This window comes from Accipiter gentilis, chromosome 36 (genome assembly GCF_929443795.1).
Source record: "Accipiter gentilis chromosome 36, bAccGen1.1, whole genome shotgun sequence".
NCBI classification, from domain to species: domain Eukaryota; kingdom Metazoa; phylum Chordata; class Aves; order Accipitriformes; family Accipitridae; genus Astur; species Astur gentilis.
The window spans coordinates 581,526-606,987 of NC_064915.1; the positions used below are offsets into that span (position 1 = coordinate 581,526).

The window sequence follows — 25,462 nt, forward strand, 5'->3', positions numbered from 1 at the left end:
TTCCAAAGTCTTACTCTTCTCTTACAAAGCCTCTTTTTTTAGCATCCAGACAGGCATCCTTTGTGTCCAAGCTGCCTCTGGAGGGTCCAAGCCCTCATTTGGAGGGTCTAAGGTTCCGGGTTTGCACATATAAGGTTCAAAGATGCTTTTCAAGGGCCCAGAGCATCATTTTTAAGCCCTTAAACCTGATGTGGAAGGAGCAAAGCTGCTACATATAGTTCAAACCTAAATTTCTAGTGTCCAGAGCCTCATTTTTACTTTCCAAAGTCTTACTCTTGCCTTATAAAGCCTCTTTAGGCTCCATACCCCACAGTTTTATGGCTAAAGGCTCACTGTGATGTGCAGAAAACAGACTCCACAGTCAGTGAGATTGTAAAGTAGGTATGTTCATTCAGGGCTGGGCAGCACAGGGGGTAGTCCCACCAAAGTCGTGCGCGCGCGACCGAGCAGTTCGTCTCAAGTTTATACAGTCAGGTATTTCATATTTACAATACGCCTATACATATGCATGACCTATCCCCTCCTCATATTAAAATTAGCTCCGAGAGGTCATTTTCATAGTCCCCTCTCAACTGCGCCTGCGCAGGGCCTCTTTATGGTGGTCGTCTCGTGGTTGCAGAGATGAACATAGATGACTCCTCTTCGTCACTGCTAGTAACCTCTTTCCTTGCGCAGGCTCAGTGATTTCTTGGTATTCACCCAAGCCGCAAGACCAGTCTTAGCTGGCTCTTGGGGCCTGCTCCTCCTTCTTATCAAGGACTGTCTCTACCTCAGCTAATTTCAACAATGTAAGCACTAAACATCATCTTTCACCCCCCTTTATTATGTCTGCTGAGATTCTTTGGCTCCCCTTGTCTCAGCATGTTTGTGATTTTTAAGTATTCAAAGAAAATTATTATGAGTTCAATTCAAACCACTATATCATCACAACATTATACCCTAGTAATTTGAATCTCACTCCGTTGCATTATTTCTTCCCCTTTGCTTGTACGCTCCTTTAAGCTAGTACTTGTTCTGTTAAATAAACTCCTACATCCTTCCAAAAGACAGCATTTGTTTACAAAAGACAGGACACTGCTACAGTGATTTCCTCAATGCACTTGTGCAATTTAAAAGATTTAAACTGTAGTGCCCCACAACAGAGTCAACGTGGTCAACTCAATCACAGACCAGATAGATGTAGGACAGGACCACAGGAGGACGAAGGAGTTCCCGGTTTGAATCCAGCACAACACAGTGCCTCAGCCGTAAGCCGATCACACCTGCAAAACAGTGTCATCAACACACAGAAGCCAAAACAACTCTGACAACAGAAAAGAAGGACAGTTGGGCAAGTGTGAATTTTTAAGTTGCATACCCAGTAGGGATGGAGCATGACAAACCAAACTACAGGCATAAAGAAAGGCGGGGACCTATCTGCACCCCCCAACTGGGATTGTACAGAAGTACCCCAGGACAGAATAAGGCAGCGTCTCTGACACTTGTTTGTGCAACCCTCATCCAGAGCACTGTGTTCACTACCATTTGCCTTGCTCTCTCAAATGCATTAAATACACAGGTGACAACAATGCCACATGGTAAACTGTAAAGCCATCTGTCATGAGGCATTGGTCATGACATGTATCACTCCATCACCTGCATTTTGCCAGCTAACCTCTCCAGTAGAGGCTGCTAACAGTCCGTGTTTTGGAGCAGTCTCAGACAGCCACTTCTAAAGATATTTTTGTAAATTTTTTTTCTTTAATGCATTTGTTACAAGAAATTTCTTCTTTAGTTCATCCCCCGCTTTCTGGCATGAAAGTTTCCTCTGCAGTTGTGTGACTGGCCAGCCTCTGTAATAGCTATTCCTGATTTAGTAAAAATCACAAGTGGGAAAGATTTCTTTTTACCACAAGAGAGAGGGCTGGCAGTCCTTCTTCCCTGAGATAAGGCTCCTTTCAGTTCTTCCTGTATTGGGACACAATGAGCATTAAGAGAGGGTCAGTTTATCTGATGATTATGCCAAACAGCTGTTGAAATGCAAATAGGACTTACTGCATGTGATGTGCTTGAAGACAGCCCTGAGGAAGGGGAGAGGCTGCTCTGATGACTGGAAAGAGAGCTAGAAAGAAATTGCAAAGAAATAATAAAATTATTTTTTCCCAGAATTACTTCAAATATATATATGTATAGAGATATACACACACACATACATATATAAACACATATGTACATATAGACATACACAGAGTAGGTAGTAGGATATATAGTTAAAGAATAAAAACTGTAGGTGTGTGTATGTGTATACACTTACACAGAGGAGGATCTTAAAAGAAAAAATGCCTGGAGGGGCGTGTGTATATACAGACACAGCTATATACACATATCCCTAGAGGCTGTTTTTTCTTTAACTAATAGCCTGCAGCCCTGCTCTGACAACTGGGGTCAGCTCTGACTTAAAACTGCTGGGGTTTGCTGTTGAAAAACAGTAAAATTAATGTTCGGTGGTGGGCAGCGAGCGGTTAAAAGATTGTCCTTAAATTTCAGAGCTTTAATTACAAGTCAAGCAGCAAAGCCTCAGTGCAGGCCCCATGCCAGTCCCAGAAGAGTGCAACTCCTGGCTCCCCAGCACCAGGTTTTCATCCTCATTTTTGGCCCAAATTCTGCCAAACAAGACACAAATCTTGGATCTGTTGGTAAAAATCCTGTTGGGGATGAGGGGGGGGCAACAGGTGGTTGGTAGTAAAATAGGTGAAAAATCAGGTTTAAAATTCACTGCCAATTTGGAAAAAAAGATTTTTAAAAATTGGTGTACAGAAAGTAACAACTTTTTGGATGTATTTTTATTTGAGCATATAGAAACCGAAGTTGTACATAAAGTAACAAACTTTTGGATGTATTTTGTTTTGGACATACAGAAATTGAGGTTTCATCCTGCCATGCTCCAAGGATTGTGTTCAGGCCCTAAACAGGAAGCTATGGACTGTGTGGTCCAGGGTCAGGAAAGGGGCAGGGGACCCCCAGACCCCTCGGGTCAGGTCTAGGACAGGGGCAGGACAACTGCAAACCCTGCAGGTCATGGACCAGACAGGGACAGGGCACCCCAAACCCCACGGGTCAGGGCCAGGACCGGTGCAGGGAAAGCCCAAACCCCGTGGGTCACAGCCATGGCAGGGCTAGAGAGCCCCAAACCCCACGAGTCAGTGCCTGGACAGGGGCAAGAAACCCCAAACCACACAGGTCAGGGCCAGGACTGGGGCAGGACACCCCCAAACCGCAGAGGTCAAGGCCAGGACTGGGGCAGGACACCCCCAAACTGCGCTGCGGCAAGGTGCCTGTGGAGAGAAGGGGCTGCTGAGGCCCCAGTGTGTCTGTGGTGCCGGGTGGGTGCGAGGGTGCGGGGCAGCGCTGGGTGCGCTGTGGGGTGCGGGCACCCGGCTGCACGTGGGAGCTGTGGGCACGGAGAGCTCGTGCAGAAAACGGGACGCCCCGCACCCCTCGGCTGGGGCTCTGCTCGCCTGCCCACGGCTCGTCTCCTCTCGGCCCTGGCCATCCTGACCAGCCTGCTCTACACGTGCCGGGAAGGAGACCTGACCCTGCAGACCGAGGGGACCAAAGCTGGGCATGGTAGGGAGATGGCACTCTTGCAGGTCTCACTTTCTATGGCCCTCTCATCCCTTGCTGGTTTTACTTTCTGACCTTGCTCTGCCTACGTCTGTTGCTGGGTCTGCTCTTGTCCAGGCAGGGTCACTTTTAACTAACAATTCCCACAGAAAGAAGGCGTTTCAGAAAAGAATGCCCATGAATTGAGAGGTCACTTGAAACATGATACAGTAGAAACCGACTCAGTCGAGTCTGGCCAGTAAATAACTCAGTGCTCCGGAATACCTTACCTCTAAATGCTTCATGTCTAATACATCTCAGCCATCTAACACACAAGTTTAGCAAAAGACACTCCCCTCAACTCACCGTCTTCCTTTCCTCCACAGACGGACCACGCAACACAAGACCATGCCAAGCAGCACGGAGCCCAAGACCACCGTGGCACCTTCTGTGCAGTACTTCTGGAAATCCTTAGCGTCTGCGGCATTTGCGTTTCTCTTGCCATCCACACCTGGAGGAACAATTCTGCACGTTAGTGGGTCCTGCGCACTACTGGTGATCTCACAGGAGGTCTGACCTTGCCAGGAAATGTTCTTTCTCACTTTGTTAGCATCTCCAAATGAGCGAACATCCTGGGGCTGCAACATTTCCTTGGTTTCAGCAGAAACAAAGGAACCTTGCAAAGCCATTGCAAATCAATGCACTCTGGAGCCTCTCTTTCTCCTGTCAGCTTTGCTATCACCCTGGGACGGCCGTAATCCAGTTTTCCCAGCATCATGGCTTTGCTCCCCCTTCTCGGCCACCCTTCACATTTGCGTGCAATTTCTTTTCCGCTCGCCCACGTTCACTCTCCGAGGCTCGCTAGTGCTGCTGCCTGGAGGCTCTCACTGACCCGTTGGGACAAGCTGTCCCTCTGAACAGAACTCAGGAGGCCAGATGGACAGCACGTAGGGGAGCGCAGCTCTTTTGACCAATCGCTCCTTTGAACCACACCGACAAAAACCATCCCTGCATCAGAGAGTGCCACCCGCAGCTCTCCCCCCAAGCCCAGCACCCACGCCCCGAGGGGACAGAGTCAGGCCCTCTCAGGAGACACCTGAACCTCGCTCTCCCCCTTTGCCTTTTCTCCAGCACGGGCACCGCTTGCACACCCCCAGTTTTCAGGACTTGTCTCCCACTTATGGCTCCCTGCAAGACTGCTCAGTACCTGGATTCTTTTGAAAAAAATCATACATCCCGGCGTGGTGGGCTTCCCTGGGGCTGGCCATTCGTTGCTCTGCACAGGGGGAGGAGCGCTGGGAGGAGGTGCTCGTACTGCCCAGCAAGGCAGCCTAGAACGATGTTCTGCCTGGCTGCTGTACCATTCAGTCGCAACTGCAGAGCTGAATTGTGGTAAGACTGGGTTTGAGGTCCGTCCTGTGCATCATCTGACACGCTCAAAGAAGACCCTCGCGAGCCAGGCCTCCACGTCAGCCTTAACGGGATCTGTGTATTTGGCCAGCGTGACTTTAGATGTACTCCAAAGGTGTTCCTCCCCGTTGCTGACAGTCTGCAAAGCTTAACCCATTTCTTTTTACAGTTTTATTAATATTTCGCTATACTCTGTCCCATTTTTAATGCCAGCCTGGTTACCAATATCACATTCCTTCCACTCCTTCTCCCACCCAGCCCCACTCCAGCTTTCCGCTCATTTATCATCCCAACACTGCTCCAGCCCCGCAGCCTCTGCCACCCCGTCAGCCCTCCTTGATGCGCTCAGCGCTAGTTGGCCATCCTTTCCTCTTGGCACCCCCTTCCCTCTCTGCCCAGTCCATCCTCATTCAGGGCAGCATCCCCAGTCAGCTCAAGGACAACCCTTCACACCTCACATCCCACCAGCACGTCCCCATTCTGGTGGGTGAAACCCTTCTTGACAGCCCCAGCTGGGAAACCAGGCTGATGCTGGGACAAAGGGTCCCTCACTGGAGCGCAGGTCTCTGACAGCTTCTCTCACAGATCCAGCGCTGGTCCCAGCTCTGTGCATTATACCCTGACGGAAACGGCCAAAACAGCCAAGGACGCACTGCTTTTGGCCAAAATAGTTTTTTTATTTACTCTAAAAAAGACTCATCTTCTGAGGTACAGTATCCCTGTTGGAACTGGTGACAGGGACACCAGAAGGGGTTAGGCAGAGGTGAGTCGAGAGAAATCGAAGTGTCCAGTGAAGTGGTATCATCGGTGAAAGAGCAGCTGGGACAAGCGGGCAGAGGTGATGGGTCTGCGCTCGCGCTCCTGTACAGCTGCATGAGCTCTGCCACAAAAGGCCGTGGTGATGGGCTGGAGCTGTTGTTGAAAGTCCCATTTTCTTGAGCAACCTCAGCTTTTCTTGTTCCTTCTCCTGACTCTGCTCTGCCTTTATCTCTAGTTGGATCTTCGCTTTTCCTGGCAGAGTCGGTATCAGCTTGTCCCAGTGCTGCTTCCTCTCCCTGGCTCCTTCTGTAGAAATGGGTTTCAGAAAAGACTACTCATTGATATGAATTAAGAGGCCAGGTAAAAAAATCTTACAGCAGAAATCTCAGCAGAGTACTGCCAGCAACTGCCTTGGCACTCCAGGATACTCTAACTGCAAATACCCCATTCCCAACTGCTGCAATAACTAACTCTGGGGAAAAGCCAACTCACGGGTCTCTCTTCCTCAGCCGTGAAATGACTACGCAAGATCCAACTAGCCCAGACAGCACCACAGCCAAGGCTACTGCGGTCACTGGGATATAGTACTTGCGCAGCAATTCGTGATCAGCAGCCTCAGACCTTCTCCCAGCATCTGCCCCTGCAGGAGAAAGGACAACGCCACACATTACTGTGCTCTGCGCTATGGATAGTCTCACAGTGTGCTTCACATGCCCAAGAGATTTTTTTTTCAGGGGTTGGTGCCTCGGCTCTGGTGTCTTAGCGCCAGAGGACAAGAAGGATCGCTTAAACTTCTCGGGGAGAAGAGCCCACGTGCCAGCGAGCAGTTGCACCAGCACTACCTGTCTGTTCCTCCGGGCTGCAGGCCAGGGCTGTGTGCTGGGGGCCTGCAGTTCAACCAACCAACGGCACTGCAGGGGTAAAGCAGAAATGCTCCTGCTTTCCCAAGTGGACATCTCCTGAGCACTCCCCTTCAGGACGTCCCAGAGGCTGAAAGATGGGATCCAGCCCACGGGCTATGGCCTGGCTTCTGCAGTGCCACCTGCTTGTCACCCCCGGCCCCGATGCACACATTGCAGGAAGGCTGGCCCCGGGAGAGCGTGGTGCAGGGCTGGGTTGTAGCCCTCAAATGGCCTCATGCCCCAAAGGGCAAAGTTCCTAAATTCCTGGGAACTGGGTGCGGCAGGAGGTGAGCAATCTCTAACCACATCCAGAGAGGTCTAAAAGCATCTCTCTGGTACGCTGCTGGCAATAACCTCCACACACCAGAGACGACAGTCGTCGTCAGAGAGCCACTCCTGGCTTCTTTGACAACGCCTTCTCTGCACTAACACTTCCAGGTTTGGCTGCTGACATGATGTGCAAGAGCGGGCTCCGGGGGAAGAGGCTGCAGGCACACAGTGATTCTGACTGGTGACACCGGATGACCACGGGACAGCAATTACCTGGCACGCCAGTCTCTTGCATTGCCTCTCTTTCTTCATCGGAGACTGGCACGGTGTGCCTGCTTCCCTTCTGAAAGGCCTCCTTCTGCACAGTCTCACGGCTGGTCTCTGTAGAAAGAAAGCGGGACAATTAGAAGCAACCATTCCTCATCAGGAAGATGATACCTTCAGGAGGCAATACTCTCCAAATACATTAATAAAGCTGAGAAACAAACCCTGGGCTTTTGGGAGTGCATCTAGTCCCAAGAATGTGACGTTCACAGAGAAAAAATTAAGCACATGACACTTTTCACTCTACCGATAGACAGCAAAACCTGACCTGCTGGGAAAACGGGAAATTGCACATGTGATCTTCTTGTTCACATTACATGTACTGCATTTTTGGCAAACTGCAAGATGATGCTAAATTGCTTCCTCAAAGAGGATGGGAAAAAGCCGCACCCAGCTCAGCTGGGGAAAGAGGCCTTCTGAGCAGCACATCCCACCATGCCAACTCCAGCACACGGGAAGGGGAACAGACACACATGGTGGACTGAACCCCAAGCTCTTGCAACCATGTTCTGGGCACTCTGACAAGTGGCAGTGAAGTCCCCCAAAACAAGAGGGAAACCACAGCCTAGTTTTCTGAAACACAACTAGAAATGGAGAGCTAAACCACCCAAGACTGAATTAACTGAACAATCCACTTAAGGACACCTTCAAGTGAGGTGTCCGGCCTCAAGCTGGGTGTCCGGCTGCGACCCACCCCTGACTCCAAGGTGTCACCGAGAGTCCTCAGACATCAGGGAGAGCAAAGGGGCTGGATCAGGCTGTGAAGCCTGGGCTGCTCCAATCCCGGCTGGAGGATCAATCCTGCCTGCAGCCCAGGCAAAGCCTGCTGGTCCCAGCGATTGAAATCTGCCTGCGCTTTGGCTCCACAAGCCAAGGGCCCTCTCCCCTCCAGCAACTGGCAGGGTGCTGGCCCTCTCATGGCTCATGAGCAATTAGCTCCTCCGCACGTGCCTCACACACTCCAGGAGCAGCATCAACAGTCACACTCATCCTACCACAGCTGTCAGTCTGCAGGCTGAATGTCAATCACAAACAAACGCCTGCAGAATCAGCGTCTGCACCTGACTTCCAACATTAGGAAAGGGCGGCCAAGATTTCCTGGGACATCATTCCTGCTTTGAACTTGCCCAGCCGCAAACTGGGCTGTGTTGAACACAAATTTTGAACACAAATTCAGCACACACTGGTTCCTGACATCTGGATACCAGCATCTGCACAAAGCAGCTCTGACCAGTAATGGTACAACTGGGGCAGCAGCTGCCTCTGGGACTCAGCCAGAACCACAACGGGTAGCAGACGCTGTGCTGGGCCATCTCTGTGGCTCATCAGCCCAGGCAAGGCATGAAATCGAGTGCCATTGCAGCGAGGCTCTGACTGATCCCTTCCTGCTGTGCAGGCTACAGCACGTCCACACATGAATCGAAAACCTCAGCTTCCCGAGCTGTACGGTTAACAGAGTGAAATACATTAACCAGGTGCTGCTTTCTCCAAGTCTTTTGGGATTTCCTTTGGAACTGCAGATATCTTTTGGGAATAGTTCCCTATTTTAGCTTTATACTTTTGTCTTTGAGGACATTAACAGGAAGTATGAAGGTAAATGTCACATGAATAAAATATGGAAAATGAGCGCTTATTCTGTCAAGTCAATAAAGACTGACTACTCACCCCTGGGATGCCACCTGGGATTCAGCCCAGGATTCAGCCAAGGAGCTGGAAAAGCCCTCCATCCAGCCACACCTGCAAGCAAACACCCATGAGAGGTTACCATCACGTGTTCTGATCTACATCGTCATAACCGAGTAGCAGAACATGCAAGGGGATCACGTAATGTCACGGCACGCACGTGCAGGTCTGTATTCTCACACCTGCAGAGGCACCTGGCTGACATTCGGACTTTGAGCTGGCAGCTCTCAAAGAAGTGAAAAGCCATGACGTACCCATGCGACCTGCCTGTGGGTCAGCCCTGGAACCCAGCCAGGAAGCTGGATAACCATCGCCTGCAGCCACATCTGTAAATGAACATAGGACAGAGCAGCTCCCGTGAAATACTTCAACATACTTCTTCAGATCTGAATGACAGTGAATGCAATTCAAACACAGGATTCCTCCAGAGCACTCCTCTCTCCCTTCCACTCAGGAGCATCTTGCAAACATTTACCAGGTGCCTGCAGTGGCCACTAACCAGGCATGGAACTGTCAGGAGACACGACACGACTCCCTGGAGCTCACACCAGCTCCAAAGCTCAACCCCGATGTGCCCGCTGGCTTTGCGGCCAGCCCTAGAAGCAGTGCAGGGGCGGAGAGGCTGTCAAAGACAGTTTAGCAAGGCAGAGCGCCCTGGGGCACATCACTGAGCCAGACCCATTCCCTCTCTGCTCTTCTGTGTGCCTGAGCATCAGCCAAGAAAGTAGTAAGCTACATTTCACAGGAACAGAAAATTAAAATGTAAATGCTCATTCACTGAAGGGCCTTACCTGTGGGATCGCCCCAAGGCTCACGGACAGGCTCAAGCTGAGAAGTGAAGTAGCCCCTGTCTCCACGGACAGCTGTAACCAAGCAGAGACGAAAAACGTTCCCATCGCATGTTGTGATCTTCCTCTTCCTCAGTGATCCGCAGGGACTGGAAGGGGTTCAGGCAACAACACGGGACCCAGACGCGGGCTGAGATGTCCAAAGCTGCAGAGGGACCTGGCTGGGACCTGGAAGCTTTCAAATCCCTGTCTCCAGCCCATGTGCAACACCCCTCAAGGACCAGATGGACAAACATACGGCCTCTCAGGGCCTTCTCACCAGACCTCTCACACACACAAATGGAGCCCACACTAAAGTGGGAGCATGTAGCCCCAGAGGAAAAAATGATCATTCACCATTCTTACTGAGAAGAGCCTGCTGGCCTTCTTACAGAGAAGAGCCTTCAGCCTGGAAGGCTGAACTACCACAACAAAACATTAACAAATAACAAACCAAATATTAAAAAATACAAACGGCCAATAACAAATGAAGACTGAATACTTCTTACCTCTGGGATTGCCCCCAACCTCAGGAACAGGATTCCACTGAGCATCTTGATCAACAAGGACTGCGGGAACCAAACAGGTAATCAAACACACGTGTGTGGTGCTGCTGCCCCCGAGCCACTCTGAGACCTCAGGATAAACCACGGATGCTTTGGGAACCCCCCTGTTGTGCTGTTATCTTGGTTGGAAGTGCAGCGCCTTTAGGGCACCAGGCAGCCCCTGGCCACCCCTGGGCCATCTGCTGCCCGAACTATGTATCAGAATGACTCGGCACAAATTGTGGCCAGAATGTAAAATAATAACCAGAGCCAATCACCTCGAGACCCTATAAACAGCGATCCAAGGCGAGACCTTTGGAGCTCTCTGGGACTGCAGCGGGCTGTGTGACCCAGCATCCCCCCTGAGCTGGGACGCCGCCCAGGGTAGATTTTGCGAGGATTGAAAGATTGTCGTCCATCGACGGTTTCGCGAGGACTTAAGGGCCTGATTGCGCGAGCTTTACTGACCGTCCATTGACAAATGCTGGCACATAAATGCGAGTAATTCATGAAACTCATGAAAAGGAAATTTTAATCATAGGTTAACCTCTGGGGGGGGCAGGGGGGACGTAAAATTTGGTTCAGAACTGTTGTATCTGTGCGTGTGCATTTGGAGTTTGGTTCGGAACTATTTCGCCTGTCTGTGTGTGGTTCAGAACCGTCTTCTCCGTCTGTGCCCATGTGTGATTTGATTTAACCTCCACCTGTGCACAACCCTGCTGCAAGTTTCAGGCGATCCTTGCCATTTTTGAATCTTTAAGTCACAGATTTCATTGTAACAAATTCCATTGAATCACTCTGTTAAACTGGCTGAGGAAGCCAACACCAACGAACTGGAGGAAAAAGCGATTGCCCACGCTTCTTGGGGACAAGAGCCTGTGAAAGGCTGCGCCAGCGCTACCCCTGCGTGTTCCTCCGGGCCGGGGACCTGCGGGTCATCCAAGGGGAGCAGGGCTGCAGGACTAGAGCAGAAATGCTCCCATTTTCCCGAGCGGACGAGTCCTGAGCACGCCCCTCCGGGACGTCCCCGAGGCTGAAGGCCAGACCCACAGCTCTGGGCACGGCTGCAGCCAGCCCAGGGAGAAGTGTTGCCACGGGCTGTCGCCTGGCTCCCGCAGCACCACTTACTCGCCACCCCCGGCCCAACACACATACAGGGGGCAGACTGGGCCGGGCGGCAGGGACTCAGCGCCAGGTTTCTTACCCCGCACCGCCGCTCCCAGCTCCCCTGCTCGCCCAGAAAATGCCCCCGAAGCAGCTGCAGCCCCTCTATGCCTCCCCACAGGGTGTCTGCCTGGCTCGCTCAGCCTGGCCCAGCTGCTCTCCCAGCCCCAGCCCTAGCCCTGGCCCCACTGCGGTGCGGTGGATGCCACGCTGCCCTGCTCGGAGCTGGCTGCTGGACCCCTGCCCGCCTGCCTACCTGCTCTCTGCGCTCGCCTTGGAGCAGCCTGGGCGTCCCAGGCTTGTAGGGCCAGCAGGAGGAGGAAGGTGAGGACCATGGCCCCCGAGGCTCGCACCATGCTGCTGCCGCCGCCGCCGCCGCCGCAGCCGCAGTGTTGCCCGCAGCTGGCACAGCACAGCATGTCAAAGCGGGGCTCTGTGACCTCACAGCCCTGTCGGCCACCCCCTCCACCAGGCCTCCCCAGCGCAGCCCCACTGCCAGGGCATTACTGAATCGGCACACTATGGCATCTCCTGGTTCTAAACAAGTGTGGAAGAAGCAGCAGTGGAGGAGGGTGCACCTATCTGGGGAGGCAGCACAGCGTCTAGGAGCACACAGGCACTCAGGTCTTGCTTCCCAGAAACCGGTCAAGACCAAGAGCTCCATAGTGTTACCAATATTTGATAAAAATTAGAATTTAACATGAGTCAGGCTTAGTTAAAAGGAAAAAGACTGTAGAATAGGAGTTTGAAGCTTCCAATAGTTATAGAAACCTAGGAACATACAAAATGTCCAGTAAGGAATTATAAAAGAATAAGTATTGTCTTAGATCGGTTAACCATAGAAATTTAGATAGATTTGTTAGATTGTAGTGTTTTGCTTTAAAGAGCAAAGAGAGAGATCGTTATGGACCTTAGCTCTGTGGTTTACAAACCCTACTTTGATCAAAAGACCAGTTAATGGGATAAGTAAGATTAACCAATGGATGTCATAGTATAAGAATATTGATGAGGTGATGTAACTGGGGACCAATCACTAGAAACGATAAATTTAAGAATTAACATTGAATGTACTTTTATGTAAGTGGTAAAATTGTACTGCGCAGAATCGTATAAGAAAGGTCAACTATCGGACAAGGTGAGGAAGACTATGGAAGACCACCAGAGGGCTTATGAAGACCACCAGAGACTTCACTACGCCTGCGTAAAAGGACATTTACATATGCTAATGATCTTTCGGACAATTGATGATTATGTATGATATTTCCCAGAAATCTAGTGAATATGTATGACAGGTGTATATTTAACCTGCATGATTAAATCAGACCGGTGCACACACTAGGTGGAGCGATCCCCTGTGTGCCCAGCGCTGCAATAAAGGAGTGCCTGCTTCTTAACTTCTCATTGCTGTTAAGGAGTTTTATTCCGGATTTCGGCAACAGTTTTGGCGACCCAGATGGGACCTTGCGAGTGAGACTGGACGAGATCGAGTGTTGATCGATCTCCGACCGGCACCAAGGGATTCTCGGGGAGAACCACCGCTCTCGACTCATAAAGCTCCTCGCAACGTTCTCTGGAAAAAAAGGGTAAGGCACTTCTTCTTTGAAACTTGTTTGGATAGCCTGCCTGTAAGGCGCGGCGAAAGCTTCGCAGGGTTGGGGCTGAGAGGGTACCCGTTTGTGTAGAAGCCTAGGCATCTGCCCGTAAGTCATAAGCGAAAGCTATTGCAGGATTGGACAATTTTGGGAAACAAGGGAACCTATATGCTATAGAGTTCTCGAAGGTAGTACCTCCAACTGAGGTTGGAAGTTTTAAAGTGTGGAGTATATTTTGTTGGTTAATAATCTTGCCAGGGGATATTGGTTATGACTCTTGCCTACGGAACTCGGCTCTGTCCGTGCCCTAGACAAGTAGGTGGACTCCATTACCTGGCAACAATTGTTATTTGTATTCGTTTGATACCTGGTATTTGATGCATGCATTCGGTATTTGAAACTTCGTATCTGATACTTGGCATTTGATATTTGGGTCGGTATTTGATATTAGACATATTCAGTAGATATTCGGTATTGGATATAAACATAATGGCATTGACCAAATTATTTAAGAGTAAGAGTATGGGAAATTTATCCACTGATGGAAAGATACCGAAAACATCCCCGTTGGGATGTTTGTTGGCATATTGGGGTGAACTGCATGATGATTTACGTAAAAATCAAATGACTGAATATTGTAATCACTGGTGGTCCTTGTATGTTTTGGAAGATCAGGAAAAATGGCCAACAACTGGAAATTTAAGTTATAATACTATATTACAGTTAATGTTATTTTGTAGAAGAGAAGGTAAATGAAGTGCCATATGTAGATTTGTTCTTTTACTTGAGACAGAGGACGGATTGGCAAAAGGAATGCAAGTTAATTAGTCGAGACAATTTGGTGATGTCATTGACTGCAGAAAATAAGAAAACTAAGAGTTGCTGTTCGGCTTGTGATATTGGAAGAAGGTGCATTAAATGTACGGTACCAAAAGAGGATGAAATAGAACTAGAGTTAGAAATAGCCCCACCAAGGGAGGATCGGGATCCCTCTTCCTCACATGTATGGGAAAGGAGTATTGAATCAGGGAGAATAATAGAACCAGATAGTACTAGGACAGGGGAAGAAGTTAATGAAACACCAGAGGTAATAGTCCACACTCCAGTGTCTCGGAGAACTCGGCAGCAATCTCATTTGTTGGCTCCTTTAAGACAGGGAGTGGGAGAGCATGGACCAGTATATGTTAAGGTGCCGTCTTCTATTACGGATTTGATGGCGTGGAAACAGGCAGCAGGGGTCTATAGGGAAGATCCGGAGAGAGTAGGAAGGGTTGTAGAAACAATTATTAGAACCCAGGATCCTGATTGGAATGATTTGCAAGTAATACTGGATAATTTATTGGACAGCACTGAGAAACAGATGGTATTAAAAACCGGAAAAGCTCAAGCAGAGGCAGCACATATGAATGAAACACTCTCTGGAACTTTGGAACAGAGTTTTCCTTCAGGAGACCCTCAGTGGGATCCAAATGACCCTGTAGATAGGAGAAGGTTAACTCGGTACCAAAGGTGGGTATTGTGTGGAGTAAAACATGCAATGCCAAAAGCTTTGAATTGGTCCAAATTATATGAGATAAAACAAGACAAAAATGAATCTCCTTCTGTGTTCTTGGAGAAATTGAAGGAAACTGCCCGAAAATATACTGATTTAAAACTGGAAACAGAGGCAGAACAGCAACAGCTGGCCTCGATTTTTATGGGACAGTCGGCACCTGATATAAGGAGAAAGCTCCAAAAATTGGAGGGGGAGGATTCAAGAAATCTGAATAAAATGTTAGAAACAGCATGGAAAGTTTATAATAATCGGGAAAAGGAGGAGGAACAAAGAAGAGAAAAGAAAGAAAAAGTTAGAGAAAGTAGGTTAATAGCTGTTTTAACAGGGGGTACAGCAAGAGGAAGGGGACGAACCCGAGGAAGAGGAGGTTTTAAAAACTTTGGTAACCGGGATCTTAATGCACCTTTAGGAATAAACCAGTGTGCTTATTGCAGAGAGAACGGACATTGGAAAAAGGATTGTCCTCAGCTGCAAACAAATCAGCAAGAGGTCGTGAAAATGATGACCCTGGATGAATGAAGGGGACCGGAGGGGAGCCCAGCTGAACCTCTGGTTACAATTAAGCTGGGAAATGATAAAGTTGAATTCCTAGTAGATACAGGAGCTGCATATTCTGTTTTAAATACTCGTAAAGGAAAATTAGGAGATAAAACAGCAACCATAATTGGAGCGACAGGGAAACAGGAAAATAGGCCATTCTTTCAACCCCTTGATCTAAAATTTGGAAATAAGGCGATTACGCATGAATTTTTGTATGTGCCAGAATGTCCGATACCCTTGTTGGGTCGAGATTTGTTATCCAAATTAAATGCACAAATAGTTTTTGAAGGAGGAGAAATTCTTTTAAAGATCCCGGAATCAAAGACAGGAGAAATATTGATGATACAGGAAAAGGTTAAGATTCAGGAGGTGCCACAAGAAATTGATGATGCGGTGATTCCTACAGTTTGGAACACAGAGATACCTGGAAAATCTAAAATGGCACAACCTGTTAAGGTGGAACTGAAAGAGAATGTGAGGCCAGTGAGATTAAAGCAATATCCAATTAAACTGGAGGCTAGACTGGGAATCAAGAAATTAATTGATAAATTTTTGAAATACGGAATTTTAGAGGAATGTGAATCTGAATATAATACTCCAATTTTACCAGTGAAAAAGCCATCAGGAGAATACAGATTAGTACAGGATCTGAGGGCAATAAATCAGATAGTGAAAGATACACACCCTGTAGTGGCTAATCCATATACACTGTTAACGGCTCTAGGGGAGAATCATCAGTGGTTTACAGTGCTTGATTTGAAAGATGCTTTCTTTTGTATACCCCTGGAAGAAGGAAGTCGAAAATTATTTGTTTTCGAGTGGGAAAATCCGGACACAGGGCAAAAAACGCAACTGACATGGACAAGACCGCCTCAAGGATTTAAGAACAGCCCAACAATTTTGGAAGCCAATTAGCAAAAGAACTTGAGGTGTGGAAACAAGATGGTCCCAAATCTGGACATTTGCTCCTTCAGTACGTAGATGACATACTGATAGCTACGGAAGAGAGATCAGCGTGTATAAAGGTAACAACTGATCTTTTGAATTTTTTGGGGCTAAGAGGATATAAAGTCTCTAGAACTAAGGCCCAGATAGCAAAACAGACTGTGATATATCTGGGTTTTGAAATCTCCCAAGGACAAAGACAGTTGGGAATGGAGCGGAAAGAAGCAATCTGCAGTATTCCGGAGCCAAGAAATACCCATGAATTGAGAACCTTTTTGGGAATGGCTGGGTGGTGTCGGCTATGGATAATGAATTATGGTCTGTTGGTTAAGCCATTGTATGAAGCTCTTAAAGGCCCACCATTCGAATGGGGTCCAGATCAGCAAGGAGCTTTCAAGAGTTTAAAACAGTCCTTGATGACAGCACCAGCCTTGGGACTTCCGGATTTGACTAAAGATTTCCAGTTATTTGTACATGAGAAACAACACATGGCACTGGGGGTGTTGACCCAGAAGATGGGAAGTTGAAAGCGACCGGTTGGATATTTTTCCAAACAATTGGACTTCATAAGTAAAGGTTGGCCTGCTTGTTTGAGAGCGGTAGCAGCCACCATGATGATAATACAGGAAGCTCGAAAATTGACTCTGGGAAGAACGATGGTGGTATATGTGCCACATATGGTGATATCAGTGTTGGAGCAAAAGGGGGGCCATTGGCTATCCCCAAGCAGAATGATGAAATATCAAGTAATTTTAATGGAGCAAGATGATGTGATTTTGAGAACTACTAACCTGACTAATCCTGCAGTCTTTCTAAGTTCTGTACAGGAGGAAGGACAACTGGAACATGATTGCCTGACTACTACTGAATATGTGTATTCCAGTCGAGAGGATCTAAAGGATGTACCTATGGACAACCCAGACTGGGAGTTGTACACAGATGGTAGCAGTTTCGTTGAAAGTGGAGTTTGCTACGCAGGATATGCGGTAACAACTGAAAAATCAGTCATAGAAGCCAATACCTTGCCTAGCACAACTTCAGCCCAGAAGGCGGAATTAGTGGCTTTGACAAGGGCTCTAGAATTGAGTACAGGAAAGAAAGTAAACATCTGGACTGATTCAAAATACGCATTTGGTGTGGTCCATGTCCATGGGATTTTATGGAAAGAAAGAGGATTATTATCCTCTCAGGGGTCCAACATTAAATATAAAGAGGAGATTTTGCATTTACTACAAGCAGTACAGAAACCTACTGCAGTAGCAATCATGCACTGTAAAGCACATCAAACAGGGAACACAAAAGAAATTACAGGGAATAGATTAGCAGATAAAACAGCTAGAGAAGCAGCCAAAAGGAAAACTTTACAATTGGCGTTAATCCCCACAAAAACTGTTGCACTACCAAAGGAAAAGCCTAAATATTCGGAAGAGGATGAGAAATTGGGGAAACTATTAAATGCAAAGAAAAGTTTGGAAGGATGGTGGGTGACATCAAAAGGACAAGTAGTAGTCCCACCATTTGTGATGAGGGAAATAGTACAGACAAAACATAAAGAGTGCCATTGGGGAGCAGAAGCATTAGTAACCTTTTTGAGAAGGCAAGTGGTATCAGTAAAAATGCTAGAAATAGCTAAAATGACAACTGCTAAGTGTGAAATATGTTTGAAAAACAATCCAGTAGTAAAGAAAAAGGTCCAAATGGGGATAGTGAAATCAGGAATGGAACCAGGGGACTACTGGCAAATAGATTTTTCAGAGTTACCTCGACAAAATGGGTATCGATACATTTTGGTGGGGGTTGATAACTTTTACAGGATGGCCAGAAGCTTTTCCCTGTCGGACCAATCAATCAAAGGAAGTCATAAAATGGTTATTACAAGAAATCATCCCGAGATTTGGAGTACCTATTGGAATCTCTTCTGATAGAGGCTCCCACTTTGTTGCAGAAGTGGTCCAGAGTGTTAGTAGAATTTTGGGAATTACGTGGGATCTACATACACCTTGGAGACCACAATCTAGCGGAAAGGTGGAAAGAATGAATCAAACACTAAAAAGACAAATTAGTAAAATCTGTCAAGAAACCAATTTGAAATGGCCTCAGGCACTCCCATTAGCTCTTTTATGAGTTCGGATCCAACCAAAGAGTGGGACACTAATTAGTCCTTAGGAATTATTATATGGAAAACCTTATGAATCTCCCGAACCAAATTTGAGCACACATTTAAAAGGAAAACAAGATGTGTATAACTATTTACTTTCTTTAGGGAAAATTTTAACTGCGCTGTGGAGTGCGGTTGTTTGGAGCAGACCTCTGTCTTTGGAAAATCCAGTACATGACTTCCAGCCAGGTGATTATGTCTATGTGAAGACATGGGCTTCTGAACCTCTACGAGAGCGCTGGAAAGGACCCTTTCAAATATTGTTGACTACCTTCACTGCTGTTAAGATTGCCGAATCAGATGCTTGGATACACTACACCCGAGTAAAGAAGGCACCTGTTACATGGAAAATGATTAGCCGTGACCCAGAGACTTTGAAACTGACTCTGAAACATGTCTAATTTTTCATATCAGTTTGTGATTGTTCTTTTTATATTGGTTTGGTAGATGATGTTGGTGGAAACCTGGACGGAACCGATGAATAGGAACAAAAGACAAATAGAAACAGAACAATTGATTGGCATTCCAAAAAAATCGGCTGAGGAAAATTTGATGTTAGGATTGATTAAAGGATTTGCCCACTTACAAAATGTTACTCAGATCACTGCTTGTTTACCAATACCAAGAGCAGTGGGGGAAACTATCCCTTGGGGAATTCTAACTATGAATTTAACCACCCTGGAACATAAAAACGGAACCACTCATTGTAAACAAGTGCCAGTGACACAATGGTCCGAGCAGGTAAAGGTCATCAGAAAACAATGGAAATGGATGGGCAGAGAAGAAGATTGTTTGAAATTATTGAATCATAAGTTTACACCGGCCTCTTCTATAGGGGACGTTTGTTGTAGGTAGTCTGAGGGGTTGGTGTTCGTATGATGTACAAGTCAAAACTAACAGGAGTCGGAGCATTATGGAATGGAAATGTGATGAGACTAATCAGACTATCCCAGAAAACACAGAAAGTTGGGATTCAATATGGTCTATGGCCATAATATCTCAATTTCAATATATGGCCAAAACTTCGTGGTGTATCATTTGGGACGGATCAGTTTTTACAGTTTGGCCATCTGTAAATGACAGAAAAAGTACATTGCGGATAAAAGAGAAAATAGTATCTTGGTGGAAATGTGAAAAAATTTACGATTGTAGTACTACAGACCCAGCAATAGAAAGAATTCCCCCTTTAGCTGCGGCCTTGAAATACGGCTGCTTGTGTAGGGGACTTAAAAATGATCTCAAATTAACTGAGACATTCATGCCTAAAAGGGGAACCTTTTTCAGTTGCAGAAAAACTACCATTGAGAGTCCAGGACATTTGGTTTGGGCATTAAGTGATGGAACCTGGACTACTCAGTTATCACTAGATGGTACGGTAAAACAAATTATTTTAGGCATGCCAACATTGTGCCCGATTTGGAAGAAATCACCATTTAAAGGACCCTTAGAGAATTTAAAGTTAAAACGGACCAAGAGATCTGAAACAGATGACGAAATATGGAACGAACCATCAACAGGAGTAAAAATTGTCTGGGCTCTTGAATCCCTTTTGAACCCAATAGCTTCATATAGAAATAGAGAATGGCTTTATCATTTAACAAGTCAGGTAGAAAAATTGGCAAACATTACAAAGAGAGGGTTTAAGGAATTAAATATTCAGCTGCAGGCAACTTCCAGGATGACTCTTCAAAATAGAATGGCCTTAGACCTACTCCTACTTAAAGAACATGGAGTGTGTGGATACCTCAAGGGTAGATTGGATCATTGTTGTATTCATATTCCTAATGTTACTCAAGACGTAGAACATGATCTGGAGCTATTGAGCAAAGCTGAAAAAGAAACCGAGACCATTCGAGAGAATATGTCAGAAGATTGGCTAGGAACAATTTTTAGCGGATTAGGGTGGAATCTGAGTTCTTGGTTAAAATCCATGATTAAAACTTTGTTTCTGTTGCTAATTGTCTTTTTGATGATCGTGCTGACATATGTTTGTCTAAAGAGACAATTTACTAATAAAATTGCAGTCAATCGCATGATCATGAGAGAGATTCCAACTATTCCACCAGAATATAGTCCACCACCACAATATGCTGAAACGAATATTGATTTTCAAAATACTAGTAGAGAAATGTTATGTAGTTAATGTGAAAGCATTGAAAATAATTTTCAAAACTTTCAAAGGGGGGAAATGTTACCAATATTTGATAAAAATTAGAATTTAACATGAGTCAGGCTTAGTTAAAAGGAAAAAGACTGTAGAATAGGAGTTTGAAGCTTCCAATAGTTATAGAAACCTAGGAACATACAAAATGTCCAGTAAGGAATTATAAAAGAATAAGTATTGTCTTAGATCGGTTAACCATAGAAATTTAGATAGATTTGTTAGATTGTAGTGTTTTGCTTTAAAGAGCAAAGAGAGAGATCGTTATGGACCTTAGCTCTGTGGTTTACAAACCCTACTTTGATCAAAAGACCAGTTAATGGGATAAGTAAGATTAACCAATGGATGTCATAGTATAAGAATATTGATGAGGTGATGTAACTGGGGACCAATCACTAGAAACGATAAATTTAAGAATTAACATTGAATGTACTTTTATGTAAGTGGTAAAATTGTACTGCGCAGAATCGTATAAGAAAGGTCAACTATCGGACAAGGTGAGGAAGACTATGGAAGACCACCAGAGGGCTTATGAAGACCACCAGAGACTTCACTACGCCTGCGTAAAAGGACATTTACATATGCTAATGATCTTTCGGACAATTGATGATTATGTATGATATTTCCCAGAAATCTAGTGAATATGTATGACAGGTGTATATTTAACCTGCATGATTAAATCAGACCGGTGCACACACTAGGTGGAGCGATCCCCTGTGTGCCCAGCGCTGCAATAAAGGAGTGCCTGCTTCTTAACTTCTCATTGCTGTTAAGGAGTTTTATTCCGGATTTCGGCAACAATAGGAAGACTGCATAAAAAAGCCAACTGCAAGTGCTTTGACTTGCCACCAACTCCTGTGCAGCATCCCGAGGAGCAAGAAGCGCAGAACAAGAAACCTTCCTTCAAGTGAAGGCCCGCAGCCTGCTGTTTGAGCAAGAGGCAGAGAGCACCGGCTGAGAACAACCTCTGCTTTACCTACACCTAGCTCTGCCACCTACACAAGGAGACCAGCTCCTAATGATCCCTAGCCCTGAAACCACAGATCTTCCCTAGGGCAATGCTAAGGAAATACCAGAGCACAGGGACACCTGGTCATTCAGTTTAAGCTGATGGGGAGGACAAAGGACTAGAAGGAGAACACTAAGACGAGGGAGAAGACTGAGGAGCCGAGAAAGAAAGGCCAGAGAGATGGAGAAATCAAACAGGGACGAGGTGCCCTGCAGAGAGGAGGAGGAAGACAAAGTAGGGGTGAGGAGCAGGACAGAGAGGTGGGGACAGAAAGAGGAAGAAGGAAGGGGAGACAGACAGGGACAGGAAGTAGGACGTACAGACGGAGAGAGAAAACGAAGGACAGGGAGAAAGAAAAAGGGACTGAGAGTATAAAGAGAGGGTCAGATTTGGACAAAGAGACTGAGAAGGGGGCAAAACCAGCAATGGGCTGGAGGACAGAGACAGGGGAAGAGGACAAGAGGGCTGAGAAGCAGGAAAGAGGAAGAGGGGACAAATAAAAGGGAGAGCCAGCTGGACAGTGGTGTATAGCAAGAAAGGATGGGACAGGCAGCAGGACAGAGAAAGAAAGACAGAACAGATGGGGGCAGGGAGCAGGACAGAGGTGGAGAGAGAAGCAGCAGGGACAGAGGGACAGAGAGAAGAAAAAGACAAGAAGAAGGGTGGGGGACAGGGCAAGACGGTAACAGGGAGCAGTACGTACATGGATCATCAGAGAAAGACAGGGACAGGGAGCAGGACAAGGCGATAGAGAGAGAAAAAAGGGACAGGGAGGAAGGACACAGAGAAAGACAGGCCAAAAAAAGAGACAGGGAGGAGGACACGGAGGCAAAAAAGCCGGGGTTGGGCAGCAGGACAGAGAGATGGAGAAGGAAAAAAGAGCATTGGGCTGCAGGACAGAGATGGAGTGAGACAACAGTGACAGGGAGCAGGAGAGAGTGACTAAGAGAGGGCAAAACCTGAAGAGGGAGCAGGACACAAAGGTAGAGGGCAGGGGGAAGACTCGGGGAGAAGAACAGAGAGCCAGAGAGAGAATGAGAGGAGTAGGGAGCAGGACAGAGAGATGGAGCAGCAGGGGGAAAAGATGGGTGGCAGAACAAAAGGAAAGAGACAAGGACAGGGGCAGGGAGCAGGACAAAGGGGTGGAAGAGGCAACAAATAGTGATGTGCTGCAGGACTGAGATGGAGGAAGTAAAAAATAGACAAAGGGGGCAGGCCAGAGTGACAGGGACAGAAAAATGGAACAGGGAGCAGGACAGCACGGGAGGAAAAACCAACCATGATGGGCAGCAGGACAGAGAGATGGAGAAAAGAAAAATACTGCGCAAGAGAGAGGGGAAAGAAGGGACAGACAGGGGGATATAGCGAGAAAGGATGGGCCAGGGAACGGGACAGAATAACAGACAAGATGGGGACAAGAAAAAGGACAGAGGGACAGCAAGAGGAAAAAATGGGACAGGGGTCTGGACAGAGATGGAAAAAGAAGCAGCAGGGGAAGAGGAAGAGAGGCAGAAATGGGGTGGGCAGGAGAGAGAAAGAAAAATAAGGACTGGGGGCAGGATAGAGATTGCAAAAAAAGCCTGGTGTGGGCAGCAAGATGGAGAGGGAGCAGAAAAGAATAGGGGTAGGGGGCAGGACAGAAGGATATAGTGAGAAACACTGGGGCAGGGAGCAGGCCAGAGTGACAGACGAGAATGACAACAAAGAGAAAGACAGGGACGGTGAGCAGCACGGAAGGATGGAGAAAGCAAAAGAGGTATCAGGAGCCCTGCAGGGAGGTGGAGGAAGGGGAAAAAACCCAAAGTGTCAGGGAGCAGCAGAGAGGGACAGAGAGATAAGAGATGGACAGGAAGAAGGACAGGGACAGTGGCATAGAGAATGAAAAAAGACAGGGATGAGCAGGACAGAGCGACAGAGAGAAAGAAAGAGAAGCAGAAGGACGGAGGGTGGGGCAGGCAGATAAGGACACAGAGTGAGACATACAAGCAGAGAGAGACAAAGGACAAGGAACAGGCCAGAGAGACTGTGAAAATCAGAGCGCGATGCAGATCTGGACAAAGAGTCAGAGAAGACAACAACAGCAATGGGCTGCAGGGCAGAGAGAGAGGAATAAAAAACCAGAGGGGCAGGGAGGAGGGGAGAGGGACAGCAAGGAACCAAAAGGGACAAGTAGAGCAAAAGAGAAAGAGGGACCTGAAGAGAGGGACAGGGAGCAGGATACAAAAATAGAGATAGAGGAAGAGGTACAGGGAAGTGAGAAAGAGTTACACAGAGAGAAAGGGGAGGGGACAGGGAGGTAGTGAGGGGCACAGAAGAGGGGTGACATGGTCCCAAGGGCCTGGGACTCACCGGAGCTCTGACTCTCTGCATGACCAGGCAAACTTTACAGTTCTGGCACTTCCTTCTCCGTCTGCGTGTCCTTTCCTGCCTTCCCCTTCTGCAGCTCCAGTCACTTGCCTGTCCTCCACCTAAGAGAACGCGTTGGTGTCTGACATGAGGCTTCGTAGATATGCAGCCACCCACTACGGGGCCGCCCTATATTTGCCATTGCACATACAGAGCCCACAGTGCACGTTGGTGATCTGGTCTGCCGAGGACTACGCAGAGGGATCCCTCCTCCCCCGCAGAGGTCGGCTCTCTCTTGCTTGCAGCTGGAGAGAGACAGAGGGACGGCCGTCCTCATTCTCCAGCTGCTTCACCTTCTTCTGATCTCTTTGGCTTCAGCCGCAGCAGCTCCTCGCCAAAGGCAGCAAGCGTCCACCCGCTGCCAGGAAAACACAGCCAGAGACAGCCCACGCCTACCTCAGCCAGATGCAGTCCACGGACACCTGAGCCTTCAGTGTGGCCTCTGGGAGAGGGAAAGCAGCAGCAGCTTGGGTTCCTGCAGCCGGCCCCAGGCTGGAGTCCCTCCTGCTGCAGGAGCTCCTGCAGACACCTCTCCCGTTGCAAATATCTTGATAAAGAAATTAAAATTTAACTAAGAAGTAGAAAACTGTGAAGCATAGGTATGGGAGTGTTAAGTTTGAAATGTAGTCATAGGAACTTTAGAGAATGTACTATGTGTAACCATAAGAATTCAAGTATTGTCTAAAATCATTTAAGCACAGAAACTTTGACAAAGATTTGTGGATTTGTAGTGTTTTGTTTTAAGAAACTAAGGAAAGCGTTATGGACACCAATTTGCTGCTTGGAAACCCCTTACCCTTCCCACCTCGACCTAATTATCAGGGATTCCAATCAGTAGAGTTAAGTGAGATTAACCAATGATTGTTTTAACATAAGAATATTAAGAAGATGGTGTGACTGAAGGACCAATTATTAGGAAAGGATAAATTTAAGAACAGACATAGTATGCATTTTTATGTAAACTAATATAGATGATGGTGAGAATCGTACCGCGCAGAATCGCCCAAGAGAGGTCAAGAAGCGGACCAGTGAGGAAGACTACGGAAGACCACCAGAGACCTTCACTGCGCCTGTGTGAAGAGGCATTTACATATGCTAATGATTTATCAGCAAGTTGATGATTAGGTACAGCATTTTCCAGAAGTTTAGTGACTAGGTATAACTGGTGTGTATTTAACCTGCACGGTTAGACCAGACAGGTGCACACCATAGGTGGAGCGATCCCCCGCGTGCCCGCTCCTTAACTTCTCCTTGCTGTTAAGGAGTTTTATTCCGGATTTCGGTAACACTCCTTCCCCGCCCGAGGCCCGAGGGCCCCCGAGGCCCGGCTCGCTGCTGCCGGGACAGGCCTCAGGGGGGCTCTGGCAGTCGGGGCGCCCGCTGCCTGTGCCCGGGGGGGGGCTCTGTCTCCGGCTCCTTCCCCTCCCCAGCTCCCGGGTCCCTGCCGGGGCTGCCCCGGCCGGGCCCGGCTCCAGCCGAGCGGGCAGCGGGCAGGAGACACCCCTCGCCCGCCCAAGGGCCTCGCTCGCCTCACGGGCAGCCCCAGCCCTCACCTCAGCCGGGCCGCAGCCGGAGCAGAGACTGCAGAGACCAACATGGCCGCCCGGCAGCCCCCAGGACTACAGCTCCC

The 25,462-nt window shown here is 47.6% G+C and overlaps 2 protein-coding genes across 2 annotated transcripts in view; both read right to left on the reverse strand.

The window, feature by feature from the left end:
* LOC126034831 (uncharacterized) overlaps window positions 1–25,462 on the reverse strand; it is a 72,645-nt gene extending 47,183 nt beyond the window's left edge. The window contains exons 1-2 of the mRNA XM_049792687.1: window positions 25,386–25,462; window positions 23,776–24,902 (exon numbers count right to left, since the gene is read on the reverse strand). The gene's annotated coding sequence lies outside the window, so the exon portion shown is untranslated. The remainder of the gene's footprint in view (window positions 1–23,775; window positions 24,903–25,385) is intronic.
* LOC126034963 (uncharacterized) lies at window positions 369–12,130 on the reverse strand. The gene is made up of 12 exons (XM_049792992.1): window positions 11,723–12,130; window positions 10,267–10,326; window positions 9,722–9,793; window positions 9,185–9,256; window positions 8,913–8,984; window positions 7,197–7,304; window positions 6,244–6,391; window positions 5,446–6,057; window positions 3,949–4,956; window positions 2,035–2,101; window positions 1,890–1,947; window positions 369–1,262 (listed from the first exon to the last, which is right to left on the reverse strand). Exons 1-8 carry the CDS (start codon window positions 11,883–11,885, stop codon window positions 5,673–5,675), a joined length of 1,080 nt encoding a protein of 359 aa, XP_049648949.1. The 5' UTR covers window positions 11,886–12,130; the 3' UTR covers window positions 369–1,262; window positions 1,890–1,947; window positions 2,035–2,101; window positions 3,949–4,956; window positions 5,446–5,672.

Bases quoted from the DNA above. Each gene is read 5' to 3' on its own strand.
- LOC126034963 (XM_049792992.1), bottom strand. From the start codon at position 11,885: ATGCTGTGCTGTGCCAGCTGCGGGCAACACTGCGGCTGCGGCGGCGGC. The intron at 9,257-9,721 runs GTAAGGCCCTTC...GTTCATTTACAG, and splicing joins GCCTTGGGGCGATCCCACAG to ATGTGGCTGCAGGCGATGGT. The intron at 7,305-8,912 runs GTGAGTAGTCAG...TTCTTTCTACAG, and splicing joins TCCCAGGTGGCATCCCAGGG to AGACCAGCCGTGAGACTGTG.